This window comes from Peromyscus maniculatus, chromosome 21 (assembly GCF_049852395.1).
Source record: "Peromyscus maniculatus bairdii isolate BWxNUB_F1_BW_parent chromosome 21, HU_Pman_BW_mat_3.1, whole genome shotgun sequence".
NCBI lineage: Eukaryota > Metazoa > Chordata > Mammalia > Rodentia > Cricetidae > Peromyscus > Peromyscus maniculatus.
In genome coordinates this window covers 58,262,947-58,275,293 of record NC_134872.1, presented here as the reverse complement: position 1 = coordinate 58,275,293, position 12,347 = coordinate 58,262,947, and the positions used below count along the sequence as shown (strand labels likewise).

General features: G+C 40.1%; 2 protein-coding genes, 1 long non-coding RNA gene and 1 pseudogene across 3 annotated transcripts; 1 reads left to right on the top strand and 3 right to left on the bottom strand.

The window, feature by feature from the left end:
• Nucleotides 1–995: 995 nt before the first annotated feature.
• Nucleotides 996–2,937, bottom strand: LOC143269876 (KHDC1-like protein). Its single transcript, XM_076557096.1, has 3 exons — nt 2,820–2,937; nt 1,608–1,790; nt 996–1,291 (listed from the first exon to the last, which is right to left on the bottom strand). The coding sequence occupies exons 1-3, from the start codon at nt 2,935–2,937 to the stop codon at nt 1,173–1,175; spliced, it is 420 nt and encodes a 139-aa protein (XP_076413211.1). The 3' UTR covers nt 996–1,172.
• A 1,938-nt stretch (nt 2,938–4,875) lies between these two features.
• LOC102927149 (KH homology domain-containing protein 1-like) lies at nt 4,876–6,529 on the bottom strand. The gene is made up of 3 exons (XM_076557095.1): nt 6,430–6,529; nt 5,502–5,684; nt 4,876–5,189 (listed from the first exon to the last, which is right to left on the bottom strand). The coding sequence occupies exons 1-3, from the start codon at nt 6,527–6,529 to the stop codon at nt 5,098–5,100; spliced, it is 375 nt and encodes a 124-aa protein (XP_076413210.1). The 3' UTR covers nt 4,876–5,097.
• Nucleotides 6,530–7,405: 876 nt separating this feature from the next.
• Nucleotides 7,406–11,775, bottom strand: LOC143269969 (uncharacterized). Its single transcript, XR_013046782.1, has 3 exons — nt 10,453–11,775; nt 9,225–9,408; nt 7,406–7,790 (listed from the first exon to the last, which is right to left on the bottom strand). It is a non-coding gene; the product is annotated as an uncharacterized LOC143269969 (long non-coding RNA).
• On the top strand, nt 8,192–8,729 carry LOC102906033 (small ribosomal subunit protein uS15 pseudogene; annotated as a pseudogene).
• Nucleotides 11,776–12,347: the final 572 nt, after the last annotated feature.

Below are 12,347 nucleotides of genomic sequence, written 5' to 3'. Positions count from 1 at the left end.
GGATGTTTGAAGCAACATTGTAAAGATGGCCTACTTATTATACTGCAGCTTTTTCTGATGCTTGGTCATCTCTGGCAAGTTACTGGTTTCTCAGGGCTCAAGATTTATCAGGCATTATTTATAGCAACGGTAACCACCTTGGCCAGGATAATTTCTTTTTTTCTCTTTAACTCTCTTTGTTGGTTGGTTGGTTTCATTTCATTTAAGACAGGGTCTCTCTAATGTAGGTCTGGCTGTCCTGGAACTCACAGGGTACCTCCTGACTCTGCCTCCCCAGTGATAGGATTAAAGGTGTGCGTCTCCACCCAGCCCTTCAAGAAATGTTTGTGTTTGATAGAAAAAAATTAGTGACAACAAACTCTTGGGGAATTTGTTGTCATTGGACACATCTAATTTATATTTTCTTTTTATTATTAAGTGTTTTTGTTTGTTTGTTTTATTTACTTAATTTTTGTTTTTTGAGACAAGATTGCTCTGTGTAGCTCAGTGCCTTTCCTAGATCTCTCACTGTAGAGGAGGCTGGCCTCCAACTCACAAAGATCTGCCTCCCTCTCCCTCCCGAGGGCTGGGATTAAATGTGTGCAGCACCACCCACCGCCGGGCTAAGTTTTTATTTATTTATTTGTTTGTTTATTTTTAATTACACTCATAATATTAATTACATTCGTGGTATTTATGGATTACATTCACAGTATTCATTCATAATTATATTTATGATATTGATGAAGTACATTAACTTTATTGATTTATTACATTCATGATATTATTTCTTGATACTACTCTCCATTTGTGGGACTTTTCCATCACACAAAACAGACATTCTATACTTAGGAAGTCATTGCTCTTTATTTCTTTTTTCTACATCTTGAGATAATGTCTCATTTTTCTGTCACTATGATTTGTATATTCTATATATGTCATGAAATACAATACAATAGTATTTGTCCTTTTTTTGAAGGTAAAAAGATTTTATGTACAATGGCAAGAGAAATAATACAGATAGCATGAACATAAAAACAGGTTATGCTTCACAACTCCAGGATTATTTTCAACAGTACAGTATTTTCTCTGTAGAATATAGTCAATATGAGCCTGGAGGTGGTGAACACCTTTAATCCCGGAACTCGGGAGGCAAAGCCAGGTGTATCTCTGTGAGGTCGAGGCCAGCCAGGTCAGAACCCAAAAACGATATGAAGAATCAGGCCAAATATGTATTCCGGCATGCTATAAGAGTCATCCAAGTCTGCGTTGTTCAGGGGTTGGTTCTGGACGCGATGCAACATCTTTTCACCTAGGAAGAGAAAGTAGAACACTGGTAAAGTGAAGCTCAGGACTGGGATCCAAGACTCCCTTGGGGACATGATAGGGGAAGAATTCAGACAAGCCCAGGCCCACCCACCCAGGTCATCTATTCATACCTCCGCAGGATCTTGGAGACCTCAGGAAATGAAAATGGCTGTAACCTAAAACTCTTTCCCTTAGAATGGACTTGGAGGAGCATCTGGATTCCCACAGTCTTGGGAGGCTCAATCAGAATCTATGGTGCCACACAACTATTATCTGTCAGGCATGCAACACTCAGGCACATATCTGTCAAAGTCACCTACCTCGGGCCTGGTGGTAAGCTTGCTGGCTCTTCACATTCCAAATCATATCCATCAACCACCACTTTGCCCTGAGTGGTCCAACCACAGTGACTCGAGTCTGGCCTGAGGCTGTAAACCACCTCTCCAGTTGAATGAGGGTGTTGCTGTGTAGCTCAATGCTTCTGAGGTATAAGTCTTCATGGCCTGAACACACAAGATACAACAAAAGGATTTACAAGCCACTAGCACTATGTGAGGAGGCTGGAATTGGGTGGCAGTTACCTCCAAGATTAAAACCTGTTCTGAGTGAAGCTGTAAATAAAGACAGTGGATGTTTAAGAAGAGATAGAAGAGCAGGGTGTGGCAGTCATGGTGGTGCACTCCTTTAATCCTACCACTCAGGGCACAGAGACAGATACATCCTTGTGAGATCAGACTGGATTATAAAGCTAGTTGGAGGCCACACAGGGCTCTATAGAGAGAGGCACTATCTCAAAAAACAAAAGCAAAACATCAAACAAAATGTTTAAGAAACGGGGCAGGAACACACTCCATCCTGCAGGAAAGACCCTTAAGACAGAAGAAATAAGCAAGCTCTGGAAGTCCATCAAAATTGATCAGCTTCAGGAGGATCTGACCTCACCAAGTGCACTTAAGGAAACCGGCAGTTGGTCAAACACACCTTTAATCCCCGCACTCAGGAAGCAGAGGCAGGGGGATATCTGGATCTACAGGGCAGATTCCAGGCAAAGCTACACACAGAAACTCTGTCTCAAAATGGCGAAACAAAACGGGTAGGTAAGCAGTCAAGACTGTCAGAAGTCAGGCTGAGGCAGACAGAGCTGGGGAGAAACACAGTCCATCAAGTCTGAAAGAAGCAGAGACCAGCTGAGCCCCTGGGAAAGATCACACAATGGCATGTTGAGTTGCTTGTGAGCTGTCACCCATGCTGGGTGGCTTGAGTGACACAGCTGTCTTGGAGTCATTTCTGCTCCTGTGGGTAATCCCTCACTACTACCCCTAAGGAGCCCCAATAATTCTCATTGGTTCACCAAGTTCTACTGATGGCTTCCTTTGCTGTTATGGGTTCCCTCTCAGGGCTGAGTACATACTTGCCCACATCTCCCCAGGAATGGTGTCACACAACAACTAGGAATCTGGGACAGACTGCATAAAAGGAGAAGATTGGAAAACCATGAAAGAGGGGAAGAGGACATAGGAAAGGCCACCTACCAAATATGTGCTCCTCCTGGGCTTCATCTATGAATGTCACAAGTGGGTCATCAAAGTTTTCAGGCAATGTCCACCAGGCATTCTCGTGGAAACCATCTATATCCATCAAAAGATCCATTGCTCCCACTTCAGAAGAAGGCAACTCCAATCAGATGTCTATCCAATGTAGTTGTGAAGAAGAGCCCAGGTTCTGGCTTATATACTCACTCCTAAAAGCCCAGCCCTTGACACACCTTAGGGTAAAGGATTCATCCCTAAGATTCTCCTATTAATCCAACCAATCAGATGTTGACTTACTCTTTTAATACAGTGAGGTCATCATTAGTGCCCAGGAATACTAATTTTCTTCTAGGTAATCTTAAAGGTGCTTGAGGAAGTCTCCGGAGTATCAACTAGAAAAGTAGATGAGATCCAGGTGGTGTTGGTGCACGCCTTTAATCCCAGCACTTAGAGGCAGAGGCAGGTGGATCTCTGTGAGTTCCAGGCCAGCCTGAGCTACAGAGTGAGTTCCATGACAGGCTCCAAAGCTAAACATAGAAACCCTGTCTCAAAAATCCAAAAAGAATAAGTGAATGAGGGAAAAATGTGCAGGAGCAGGAAGGTCCTTTGTGGATGCTATATCTGTTTGTTTCTTTTTTGTTTTATCTTGTTTCCTTGGAGACCAGGTCTCTCTACATAGCTCTGGCTGTCCTGGAACTTACTATGTACATCAGGTTGGTCTCATTCTCACAGATATCCACCCATCTCTTCCTCCACAGTTCAGAGATAAGGACCTGAGCCAACAAGCCAGCGCCCTTACTGCCCTTCTTATACAATCAGTGTTTGTGGATTAGCCTAGTCTACATCCCTAGTTCCCAGAGGGTGGTAGCATTTATTATTTATTTGATAATTTCATATTTTAGAGATTATAGGGGAGCAGAAAATCATGCTGAGCTAATTGCATATATATATATAGATGCCTGTGAAGACAGCTAATGTAAAATGGCCATGATTTTGAAAGAGATCAAAGAGGGGTATGTGAGAGGGTTGTAGTGGAAGAAAGGGAAGGGGTAAAATTGTGTAATTATATAATACTCCCCATAATAAGAGAAATAAAGTCATAAAAGGGGGTGCATTCCTTTAATTCTAACACTGGGGAGTAATAGATAGGCAGTCCTGTGAGTTTGAGCCCAGCCTGGAGAGTTTCAAAATGCAGAAAACTTATTTCTCCTTCAGTGGATTTTCACACCAACCATTATCAAGTCAACAATCTTTCTCCAGGCTGTAATGCAGGTCTCTAAATTCCAGTCTGAATGTTGTGTGCTGTCAGCATCCAGGTGCATGGATGTTTGAAGCAACATTGTAAAGATGTCCTGATGATTGGTCATCTCTGGCAAGTTACTGATTTCTCAGGTTTCAAGATTTATCAGGCATGATTTATAGGAATGGTAACCACCTTGGCCAGGACAATTTCTTTTTTTTTTTTTTGTCTTTGACTCTCTTTGATTCTTTGTTTGTTTGTTTCATTTCATTTTATACAAGGTCTATCTCATGTAGGCCTGGCTGTCTTGAAACTCACAGGGTTCCTCTGACTCTGCCTCCTGAGTGCTCAGATTTAAGGTGTGCATCTCCACCCAGTTTTCAAAAAATGCTTGTGTTTGGTAGAAAAAAAATAACTACAAGCTCTTGTGGAATTTGTTGTCATTGTTCACATCTAATTTATTCATTTATTAATTTTAATTACAATCATGATATTAATAATATCTGTGGTATTCACTGATTACATATTCAGTTTTCATTCAATAATTATATTTATGATATTCGTTATTTACATTAATTGAATTGATTTATTACATTCATAATATTACGTCCTGATTCTAAGGATCATTTGTGGGACTTTTCCATCACACAAAACAGACATTCTGTACTTAGAAAATCATTGCTCTATATTTCTTTCTTCTACATCTTGAGATAATGTCTACTTTTTCTGTCTCTATGATTTGTATATTCTATATATGTCATGTAATACAATTCTAAAGTATTTGTCCTTTTTTGTGGTAAGAAGATTTTATGTACAATGGCAGGAGAAATAATACACAGATAGCATGAACATAAAAACAGGTTATACTTCAAATGTCCATGGTTATTTTCAACAGTACAGTTTTTTTTTTCGCTGTAGAATATAGTAAATATGAGCCTGGAGGTAGTGTCAAACACCTTTCATCCCAGTACTCGGGAGGCAAAACCAGGTGTATTTCTGTGAAGTCCAGGCCAGCCAGTTCAGAACCCAGAAACCATATCACAAATCAGGCCATATATGTATGCTCAAAGCGGCATCCAAGTCAGCGTTGGTCAAGGGTTGGCTCCGGACAAGATGCAACATCAATTCACCTGAGGAGAGAATGTGGAACAATGGTAAAGTGAGGCTCAGAACTAGGAACCAAGATTTCCTTGGGGACATGATTAGGGAAGAATTCAGACAAGCCCAGACCCACCCAGGTGATCTATTCATACCACCCCAGGATCTTAGAGACCTCAGGAAATGAAAATGGCTGTAACCTAAAACTGTTTCCCTTAGAATGGACTTGGAGAAGCATCTGGATTCCCACAGTCCTGGGAGGCTCAATCAGAATCTATGGTGCCATACAACTATTATCTGTCAGGCAGTCAACCCTCAAGTGCATATCTGTCAAAGTCACCTACCTCGGGCCTGGAAGTAAGCTTGTTGGCTCCCCACACTCCGAATCATATCCATCAACCACTGCTTTGCTCTGAGTGGTCCAACCACAGTGACTCGAGTCTGGCCTGAGGTTGAAAACCACTTCTCCAGTTGAATGAGGGTGTTGCTGTGTAGCTCGATGCTTCTGAGGTATAAGTCTTCATGGCCTGAACACACAAGATATAACAAAAGGATTTATAAGCCACTAGCACTATGTGAGGAGGCTGGAACTGGGTGGCAGTTACCTCCAAGATTAAAACCTATTCTGAGTGCAGCTGTAAATAAAGACAGTGGATGTTGAAGAAGAGATAGAAGAACAAGGTGTGGAGGTCATTGTGATGCATTCCTTTAATGCTGGCACTCAGAGCAGAGAAACAGACACATCCTTGTGAGGTCAAGGCCAGCCTGTTTTAAACAGCTAGTACAGGTCACACAGTGCTATATAGAGGGGCACTATCACAAAAAAACAAAAGCAAAGAGCAAACAAAATGTTTAAGAATCAGGGCAGTTACATACTCCATCCTGCAGGGAAGCTCCTTAAGACAGAAGAAATAAGCAAGTTCTGGAAGTCCCTCAATATTGTTCAGTGTGCTCCAGGTTCCCAGCTTCTGTGAGCTGTCACCCATGCTGGGTGGGCTTGAGTGACACAGCTGTCTTGGAGTCATTTCTGCTCCTGTGGGTAACCCCTCACTACTACCCCTAAGGATCCCCAATAATTCTCATTGGTTCACCAAGTTCTACTGATGGCTTCCTTGGCTGGTATAGGTTCCCTCTCAGGGCTGAGTACATACTTGCCCACATCTCCCTAGGAATGGTGTCACACAACAACTAGGAATCTGGGACAGACTGCATAAAAGGAGAAGATTGGAAAACCATGAAAGAGGGGAAGAGGACATAGGAAAGGCCACCTACCAAATATGTGTTCTTCCTGGGCTTCATCTATGAATGTTACAAATGGGACATCAAAGTTTTCAGGCAATGTCCACCAGGCATTCTCGTTGAAACCATCCATTTCCATCACAAGAGCTCTCCTGTTCAGAATAAGGCAACTCCAAGCAGATGACTGTCCAATGTAGTTGTGAAGAATGGCCCAGGTTCTGGCTTATATACTCCCTCCTAAAGCCCAGCCCTTGACCCACCTTAGGGTAAAGGATTCATCCCTAAATTTCTCCCATTAATCCAACCAATCAGCTGTTGGCTTACTCTTTTCCTACAATGAGGTCATCTTCAGTGCCCTGGAATTCTAATTTTCTTTTAGGTAATCTTAAAGGTGCTTCAGGAAGTCTCCTGAGCATGAACTAGAAAAGTGGAGAATGTCTTGGTGGTGTTGGTACATGCCTTTAATCCCAGCACTTGAGAAGCAGAGGCAGATGGATCTCTGTGAGTCTGAAGCCAGCCTGGGCTACAGAGTGAGTACCAGGACAGGCTCCAAAGCTACACAGAGAAACCCTGTCTCAAAAAATAAAAACAAGCAGATGAGGGATGAATGTACAGGAGCAGGAAGGTCCTCGGTGGGTACTATATGTTTGTTTCTTTTTTTTTTTTTTTTTTTGAGACATGGTCTCTCTACATAGCTCTGTCTCTCCTATAACTTACTCTGTACATGGGGCAGGTCTCAGTCTCACAGAGATCCGCCCATCTTTTCCTCCACAGTGCATGGATTAAAGACTTATATCAGCAAGCCAGCACAATTACTGCCCTTATAAAATCAGTGTTTGTGAGTAAGCCTAGTCTACATCACTAGTTCCAATGGTTGGTGGCATTTATTATTTATTTGATAATTTCAGATTTTATAGCTTAAGTGGTATAGTAAAATTTGCTTATGGTGGAGGCTTTGATGCCTCTTTAGGAATAGATGTATAGCACCAAGCATTCCTGAAAAACCTCTCAGCTATCTGGTAAACCAGATATAACACAGAGTCTAGTAAAGAGGGAGAGAGCATAAAGTCATACAGTTTTTTTCTTTTTCTTAGGTTTGAATCTTATATTCCCTTCTCAGTCAAGGTGATGCTACATCAGATCTGCAGCCATCCCCCAACAGAGCAAGACCTAAACATTAATTTTGGGTTCATCCAGAATCTGAGACCTGTCTTTGGCTACTAGAATGAGTGGTATCATTTCTCTGGAAGTTACTGAAGGTTTCCTTTGACAATTGTTTTGTTATTTGAGGTTCTGTTAGAGTTCTTTCTTTCTATCCATATTCTGACAGATCTCCCTTGGGAACTCCTTTTGGAAAGTAGAGGGGTGGGGGTGAGGAGAGGTTCTTCATCAGCCTTTGAAAAAAAGTGAAAGTTACTTCAGGAAATTGAATTGGTGGACCATACTGTCACTCTCAAGCAGAGACGTCTCCCAGACGTAAGATTCTAGCAACAATATCTATTAAAACATGTTGCCTGAAGTGTAATTCTAACTAATCTTACCAATAAAAATCAGAATTCAGATATTGGGGTAAAACCTGAAAGATTAGAGAAACAGAGGAACAGCCACCTGTGACTTCCTACCTCTCCAGATCCTCCGACCAAAAGGGCGGAGATCCTGTCTCTGCCCTGCTTTATCACTTTCTGTCTCTTCTCTGTACAGACCTCCAGACCTCTGTGGTTAACTAGTGTCTAGCTCCACTGCCTCATCTCCAGGCAAGCTTTATCACACATTTCCCCATTTTGTCTAAATAAAAGTGAAGGTTTTGCTCTTTGCTGCCAGACCTCCCCCATCATGGGTGGCATGCACGCTCCCGGGAAGGGCCTGTCCCAGTCGGCGCTGTCCTACCCCCATAGCGTCCCCACGTGGCTGAAGCTGACGTCTGACGACGTGAAGGAACAAATTTACAAACTGGCCAAGAAAGGCCTGACTCCCTCCCAAATTGGTGTGATCCTGAGGGACTCGCATGGTGTGGCGCAGGTCCGATTTGTGACTGGTAATAAAATCCTGAGAATCCTTAAGTTGAAAGGCCTTGCCCCTGACCTCCCTGAGGATCTGTACCATTTGATTAAGAAAGTGGTGGCTGTCCGAAAGCATCTTGAGAGGAACAGAAAGGATAAGGATGCTAAATTCCGCCTGATTCTGATAGAGAGCAGAATTCACCAGCTGGCTCATTACTATAAGACTAAGCGGGCCCTCCCACCCAATTGGAAATATGAGTCATCCACAGCCTCTGCTCTAGTGGCGTAAATTCTTGTGTACACAGCAATAAAATCGCTTTGAATAAAAAAAAAGTGAAGGTTTTAATTAACATAGAAAAACTATATACAATAAACACAATATATATATATGCAATAATTACATTAACAACATCTAGTCCATTAGCATTTGACAAATTTAGAGAAAATACTCCATTATCTATCCTATCTTGGTGAGTCCAAAGTGTTGTACCTAATTCACTTTCTATCCTAACTTGTATTACCAACCCCAAACTGTTTTTGATGTATCTCAATCTTATATACTTTACACTTCTTTTATGAATGACTTTTCTGAATTTGTTAAAAACTATAACTATCTTGTCTTCAACTCCATCAGAGACCCAAGAAGTATATACTATTACCCGAGAAAACAGAAAGTGCAGAGGAAACAACTTCCCAAATTAATAAACGATAGAAACAGCTGGCTTCCTGGACAGTCACCCAAGGTTCCTCTGTAACATTGGGGCATCCATCTTCCACCCACAGGCTAAGATACTGGACAGACTTTTCCATGAAGCAGGACTGTCTTACCTTGTCTTGGCAAAGTTTGGCAAGTCACTTTCTTGTCTGTCCTGCTTGTCCATTTTGGGCAGCATACTGCCAGCAGTCAAGGAAAGGGCAGTTTCTTTCCCAGTGGCTAACTTTTGCCACAAAAAAAGTAAACTCCATTTGGAGTTTCTTTGATGTCCATCATCTTCTCTGAAGTAGATTGGTGCTGCCAAGAACAGACATGTCACATTGTCATTTAAAAAAAAGAACCTTATGTTATTAAAACATCATAAATGCTATATTCTGTAAGTCTCTGAAGTGTTTGAAGACTACCTGACTATCTAAACTATATCTCTGCTTGACCTTGAAAACATATCTAGCATGAATACAAGTTTGATTGTAATAGGTGACTAACTACTAACTACCTGCATTTCTTTATTAACCTAAATATTTTGTAATAATATTTTTCAAGGACTAGAAATTTAAATTACATTGTTAAATGAGCTGTATAAGTATGATATCTTGAACAAGAGTAGAAACATATGCATAGTATGTCCTAACAAAAATAACCTCAAATTTGTACCAATATAAAAAAATCCATATCAATGAAAATATTTAAAACTAGTAGTTGTTTTTGTTTTAAAAGTAGATTCAATAATCTACCTTTTAATCCTATCATTTCTATAACATATTACAGTATAACAAAAATAATCTAAAATTTGTATCAGTATTCAAAATTTTAAGCCAACGTAAAATGTTTAAGACTAGTAGTTGCTTTTTTGGTTAAAAGTACATTCAATGATCTATACTTTTATCCTATTTATACATTACCATTTTTTCTTTTTATAACAGGATCCCTGAATCTAATTTCTTTTGTTAGCTTTCTTCCTGACCATACCAATAATAACTTGTAACCAATTCCCCTAACTGATGACAAATATCCATAACCCATTGAAAGACCAAAAATTGTCCACTGCACCCCTTGGGAATATGGCTGTAGTGTTCTTAAAATTACTTCCTGTTGTCTGGGGGTGATGGCATCTTTAGGGGACCTGAAAAAAACTGGGATAATTGTCAAGTCCTGGGAGAACTGGCTGTATCATTTATTATCCAGTCTCTGTGTAATGGGAAAGTACAGGGCTTGTCTCAAGTCCTGGCTAGAGTAGTCTGTGAGGCTGCACCATCTCAGCCTACTACCTTAAAATTGTCTTAAGCAGTTTATAGTCCAAAGCCAATCTTTAGGTTGTGTTTGTTAGCTTAGTAGCATTACCATAGTTTAGGTGGAATTGTTGTAGTGGGGCCCCATCCTCTTTTGGAGACTTTAAAGGTCTCTGTTAGGCATGGTCATGGTTCACTGCAGAAAACTTAACATTTTAAGTGTCATATGCAACAGGTCTCAAAGAAGTTAAAGAACCATAATTTGCCATATACATCCAGAGTACAAAATCTTAATTCCTAGTTACCTGATAGAGACTCAAACCCAAAATCATGTGAGGAAGTTAGATCAAACCTTTTTCTAGAATGAGTTCTCTATATGACTATTAATAATCATGACAAAAAGTAGAAAAAAATGTATATATCAATCTTATAAATTTTGATATAATATTTATACCTTAAGAATAGTTTTAAAGAGTCAAAATAAAACCAAAGGATTATGAGAATAATAGCAATAGAATAGCCCCTTAATTTTGGTTTTTCCTCTGTCCCATATCAGGTGGCTCTCTGACATGAGACAGAGATGTTGGATTTTCCTTTTAACAAGATGCTTAGGTTTAGAGAAGGAGAGAGCCATGCTCCAATTCCAAAGCCAGCTTTAATTTTTAATTGAACTGGGAATACAAAAAAAAAAAAACACCATTTGTATTATGTGTCTGTAGAGAACAGCAGAAACAAACATTTGAGATTTATAAAATTTTATCCTGTTGGAAATGTGACATATCAATAAGCCAATTTACACTTTTTCTTGGGGCATTTTCTCTGAATGATTCATCCTTTTTCTTCAGATGTCTCATTTGTCCAGTGGTCCTCAGATTCTTTAGCTGGATTCCTTTATTCTCCTTGAAAGACAAAAACAAAACCCTGTCCCAACCCTAACTTTGGGGAGTTTCCCTTTTGGCAATTTATATCTGAAATAAATGAAAAGCATTTGTTAGTCTTATAAGTTAGTTTAGATTGAATGGTCACACTGGCTGATGAACTATTACCTCTTCTAATCAAGAGGTCTCTCATGTACAAATCTCATCTATATCAATTTTGATGATATCCAAAGCTTTTCTTCTCCTGTGGAAACAAAAGCAAAACCTTTTCTCCAATGTAACACATATTCTGGTTTCCATTATGAGGCCAACACATCTTTAAAGTACACAGGCTGATTTAATTCAGTAGTTTTTTCTACTATCCAATGTCTCTCTGAAGCTTTTTTCTCATTTTCTCATTAGAGAAATTTAAATTTCTCATTTAGAAAATTTAAAGTTAATAAGGCATTATGCAATCTACCTCTGGGGGTCTTTGTGACCCCTTTCTGTTTATTAAGTGTATCTTTTAGAGTTTGATTAGATCTTTCTATAACTGCTAGCCCTGTAGAATTGTGTGGTATACCTGTAATCTGCTTTATGCTTGCCCTATAGAGTTGTGTGGTATACCTGTAATCTGCTTTATGCTTGCCCTGTAGAATTGTGTGGTATACCTGTAATCTGCTTTATGCTTGCCCTGTAGAATTGTGTGGTATACCTGTAATCTGCTTTATGCTTGCCCTGTAGAATTGTGTGGTATACCTGTAATATGCTTTATGTTGTAATATGCAAAAAAAAAACTGTTTTATTTTACTAGAGACATATGCTGAAGCATATGTGTAGCAGGAATCTTAAAAGTTCTTATTAATAAAATCAAACCCAAGGCGAGTTATTGGGGTCCATGCTGGTAGATCAGAGAGACAGAACAAGCCACAGCTATCTCACCTCGCCGGATCCTCAGCTGGTCTTGTCTCCTCAGACTGGAGGCCTCTGAGTCCTCATCCGGAATGGGTCTCAGCTGAATTACTGCTCAAAAGCCTGAATGCTTAACCAGCCAAAATCTTAACCAGCCAAATTCTTCTAGTTTCTGGTCCTCACGCCTTATATATCTTTTTGCTTTCTACCACCACTCCCTGCGATTAAAGGCTGGCTT